The sequence below is a fragment of the Henckelia pumila genome, chromosome 2 (assembly GCF_033568475.1).
Source record: "Henckelia pumila isolate YLH828 chromosome 2, ASM3356847v2, whole genome shotgun sequence".
NCBI lineage: Eukaryota > Viridiplantae > Streptophyta > Magnoliopsida > Lamiales > Gesneriaceae > Henckelia > Henckelia pumila.
In genome coordinates, this window is record NC_133121.1 from 139340106 (window position 1) to 139345217 (window position 5112).

At 34.8% G+C, this 5112-nt stretch overlaps 1 protein-coding gene across 2 annotated transcripts; it reads left to right on the plus strand.

The window, feature by feature from the left end:
* The first annotated feature begins 1492 nt into the window (after positions 1 to 1492).
* LOC140881032 (zinc finger protein JACKDAW-like) lies at positions 1493 to 4383 on the plus strand. 2 transcript variants are annotated; one of them, XM_073285994.1, is made up of 4 exons: positions 1493 to 1726; positions 1882 to 2071; positions 2177 to 2576; positions 2893 to 4383. In XM_073285994.1, exons 2-4 carry the CDS (start codon positions 1930 to 1932, stop codon positions 3830 to 3832), a joined length of 1482 nt encoding a protein of 493 aa, XP_073142095.1. In that variant the 5' UTR covers positions 1493 to 1726; positions 1882 to 1929; the 3' UTR covers positions 3833 to 4383. The 2 variants fall into 2 exon arrangements, with proteins under 2 accessions (XP_073142095.1, XP_073142094.1); XM_073285993.1 differs by having other exon boundaries at positions 1922 to 2071.
* Positions 4384 to 5112: the final 729 nt, after the last annotated feature.

Sequence of the window (5112 nt, forward strand, 5' to 3'; positions counted from 1 at the left end):
TTTTTGACCATTTAACAGAAATACCCCTATAAAAGTTTATTTATTCAATAAAAACGATATTCTAACTAGTGAAATTTATTTCCAATATAATTTTGTTTGCAAATATGACGAAGTAAAAACTTGTTATAAAATAAAATAGGGAAATGAACTAATCTAAGGAAACAAATTGTTCATTCAACAATTCAATTTTGTTTAAATTTCATTGACCATATCCATATATAATAGCGACCTAAAAGCAATTACACCTAGGGTTGGCATACTGTACCGAAATATCGGAATTTTGGCATACCGTACCGAAATTTTTTTGATATACTGAGATTTTTTCGGTATACCAAATTTTTTTTCGGTATCTATACGGTATCAATATGGATTTTTTTCGTACCAAAATTTCGAAATTTTACTATCGGTATCGATATGAATTTTTTTCATACTAATATTTATAGTAAGGTATACCGAAAAATCACCCCTAAATTTACACCGAAGCTCGACCTGATTAAAGTTTCAAGTGCCACAAGCCCCTTGGCTTCGTGGACTCTTCTTTCCTTTGGCTCTGGTATTCGGCAGAAGAAATGATACGATCATTTCTTCAATTCAAAATTCTCAATGTTAAATTTCTTCTTCTTTTAAGTGCAATTTAGAAGAGGAACAGGGAATCCGGTCGTGTACCTGATTCGAAGATTGAAGAAAGGTGAAACTTCAGTTGATCGTTCGTAGAGATTTACAACAAGAGTTATTTTCGAAATTGTTTCGAAATAGTTGGAGCCATCGTCAATCTTTTAAGATTGATAGGTATAAATCTCTTTACGCCCTATAATGATTTATTTAAACCATACGAGTGTCCAAGCATATTTTGAACGTCAAAATTAATTTTTAAACTTCCGCTGCGTCTTGGGCACGATAGAGATCCGAGATCCAACAGGAGTTATTTTTTGTCATATTACAATGAATTTTTATTTATATTCATATAACTTATAATTTTTTCACTGTGGTCTTATTTTGACCAAAGTCCATCGTTTTTTGGGTAAAAAATGACCAAAAATAAAAATTAAAATTAAAAGATCACAAATAAAAAATATATACAAGTTACATAACTAGCAAATCCACTATCAACCGAACTGAAAACAGAGAAATTACAAATTACCGGAGAATAAATATGATTTCTCACTAATTAATTTTATGGTACATGAATTGAAACATATATATACACCTGGCATAAACTAAATAACTAGCAAATATTTATGTATCATTTCCTTTGAATACTTATTGATAATTTCCTTTCCAAATATATATATTCACACACAATGATTATAAAAATTATACGAAAATTAAGTCCGATCGATCCATTGATAATTCTAATAATAATGTGGTTAAAAAAATGTTGGAAAATGACACACAGAGAAAGAGAGAGTGGTCCAGGTGAGTCTATGGGTGACCAGCTTTATAGAAGCAACAGCCGTGTAAGAGATAAGGTGAAAGAAACAGGCGGAAAAAAGAAAACAAAAAACAAAAATCTCCCTTTAAGCTTAGCTAGCTAGGTTTCATTCCCATGTACATTATTCATTATTATTTTCTGCTAACATGCAAGAAAAACCACTAAATTCTCTGCTCCACCTTCCCCTCATGTAATACTAGTTAGTTAGTTTCTTGACCCTTTTGATCTTTTTGTGCTTTGTTTTGAGGGAAACAGGTCAAGCAATTTCTTCAGGGTTTTTGCCATTTTGCACAAGTAATCCTTTGTTTTCTTCTTCCTGTTCTTGAGTGAGATAACACACACACACACACACACACTAACAGACACATGATCATCAACTGGTCTTCTCACATCCCCTTTTGAGTTTATATTAATTAATTAATACTTGAATTTGTTTCACAAAGTTTCAGGTTTTTTTTTGTTTTTTTTTTTTTCTAATTTTTTCTGCAGAAAAAAATATGATGTCTGATGATGGGCTTTCTGCTGTTCCTTCTTCCATTAGAGGGTTCATTCAAGATCCTGATCATATGAACCCTAATAATCACTCAAACCCTAGTTCAAATCAATCCAAGAGGAAAAGAAATCTGCCCGGAACACCAGGCAAGCTAGCTAGCATATATAAATTATACAAGAAATTTTTAAAAAAAATAAATTTTGCAAAATCCCTTTGATGGCATAATATAAGACATGTATGTATGTATTCAGATCCAGATGCAGAAGTGATAGCGCTGTCTCCAAAGTCTTTGATGGCAACAAACAGATTCATCTGCGAAATCTGCAACAAGGGTTTTCAGAGAGACCAGAATCTGCAGCTTCACAGAAGAGGACACAATCTCCCATGGAAGCTGAAGCAAAGAAGCAACAAAGAAGTGATCAAGAAGAAAGTGTACATTTGCCCAGAAAAAACTTGCGTCCACCATGACCCTTCCAGGGCACTCGGGGACTTGACAGGAATCAAGAAGCATTACAGCAGGAAACATGGCGAAAAGAAATGGAAGTGCGACAAATGCTCCAAGAAATATGCTGTTCACTCTGATTGGAAAGCTCACACCAAGATCTGTGGAACAAGAGAGTACAAATGTGACTGCGGTACTCTCTTCTCCAGGTATCTATATATATATATTAATCATATACACAACAATATTCAACATATTTTTATATCTCTCTCGAATCCAATTTCTCTGTCATGCTACCTATAGCTAGCTATTAAATGCAAGTATGGAATTTAATATATTCTTGGTTAATTTGGTGTGAGAAATAATAAATGCACATCTGAAATTAATGGGACTGAGCTAGCTTGATGTATTTGAAAATCTTTCCTTTTCAAGCTATAGGATCTTGATTCTTGGAACATATATAATCCCATATTAATTAAACTCTGCTCTAGCTAGCTTTAATTGTTTCTATGTATGTAATAACAGAAAGGATAGCTTCATCACACACAGAGCCTTCTGCGATGCATTAGCGGAGGAAAGTGCAAGATTCACTCCAATTCCCAGCTCGGTGAACTTGAACCTGCAGAGAAACGAAGTAGTACTTTTGAACAACAATCTTCACAACGCTGCGAATTCCCAATTCGCCACCATGTTCATGAGGCAAGAACAACTCGCGGGATTAGAATCAGGAGGAAACCAGATGATGATGAGTAGTACTATGGATAATAATTTGCAGATCAAACCAAGACTTCCCATATGGCTAGATCACAACACAAATCCTCATCTCAATCTGAACCCAACATCTACCAACGCAAACTTCTTGGCATCGAGTTCATCAAACACCTTGCCTGCATCCGATCATCAATTAGTGCAAATCACGCAGAACCCGTGGATGATCAACAACAGATCGTCGGGAGATTTGAAAGAAGAGGAGGAAGACAAAGGTAGTAGTAGTATGTGCGAAGCCATAAGTAATTCAGTACTTTACTACAACACCAGCAGCAGCCAAAGCCTGCAGCAAGAAACGAATCACCCACCACCTCCAGCTCCAATGTCAGCCACCGCTCTTCTGCAAAAAGCAGCTCAAATGGGGTCGACGAGAAGCAACAATTCCGCCATTTTCGGCACCGGTTTCGGGATGATGAGCTCAAACTTCATGAATCCCTTGAACCTACAGCCAAGAAACGAAGCGAGTCACATGAATCCATTAATGGGCTCAGATCCTGATCTGATGATAATGGGCCAAAACAACAAAGGGAAATTACAAGCCCAATCAAGTTCGGTAATGGAAGCTGCAGAAAGCAGTTTAACCCGGGATTTCCTGGGCGTAGGAGGGAACGACGAACTAGCGAAATTCGCCACCATGGCTGCTGCTGGCTCTTCTTCCATATTGGATTTGAGGCATTACAGCAGGAATAATATCTGAGAATGGTAAAAACCATGAAAAAGTTACCGGTGGTTAAAAATCCGACGACAAAAAAGCTTCCCTTATGGATTCCATAACAGTAGCCAGTACTTGGAAAAACAGAAGAGATCTTGTGAATTGTCAGAGGGGGGTGGGGGCCCCACTGCATGTTGGCGTTGGAGGGGACGTGACAAAAAGGTGACTTGGCAATCACAAGAGTACTGAATCGATCGAATTCATAAATATTTTAATTATAACAATTATATTACTGCATTGCATGTAGAAGAAAGATTTTAATTTCTTTTTGCCCATGAATTGGAAAATTTTCTCAGTTTTTTTTTAAAAAATTTTTTGGGCCTAGGGTTTGATGAATTGGACCACAACACACACTGTAAGCATGTGATTATTGGGAGGGGTCAGTATTATTATGTGTGGAGTGTGATTTTATATTTGCATGTCCGAAAGGGATTTTTGCATGTGACCGCCTGCTTCAAACTTGCCAAATTTCTTGGCATTATTACCATTTAATAATTTCTTAAACTATGCATGGAATCATTAATTTGTCCCACAGAATATTTTCGAGAAATCACTAATACTTCAATTTTTTTTTTTTTTTTTTTTTAGCTGGTTGATCTGTTAACGGTTAAGTCTCGAATGTTAGCTTTATGTTTGATTTAAATTCCGTTATTTCTTATTGGATCAATTTTAGTTTTCTCTTTGAAATTAAAAAATTATCCCGAATGTTGGAGGTTGCAATAAAAGATTTAATATAATGTGTAATAGTGGGTAAGCGTATGTATATACTAATTAAAAAATTAAGTATAAAAATGTTACTTTGAATCCCACACCAATCCCTTGTCATTATATTTATGGAAAAATGATTTTAACGTGCTTGGTCTAACAAATACATGTCACATGAAGAGGGTATGTGTCGCACAGAATTTAAATATTAAATTATAAGTTATGTAATGTAGTGTGTTCTTGTAGACTTGTAGTTTAAAAAAGATTGAATAGTGTGTTCTTGTAGTTTAAAAAAAGATTGAACTAAAAAATAATTAGCAATAATAATTTAATTTCACGTGGATTCAAATTTTTTCAAACAATTAGAAATACATGCACCATGTATCCATAATAATATAGATTCAAAAAAAAATGTATCCATAAATGATCACACTTAGATCTATTATGAGATAGTGTCTATAAAAATAAATTGAAATGATCTCTCAGACAGTTATCCCACTTAAAAAAAGAGTAATGCTAGATGTACACCTCGGTGTACACCTTGGTTTACACCCTTCCTT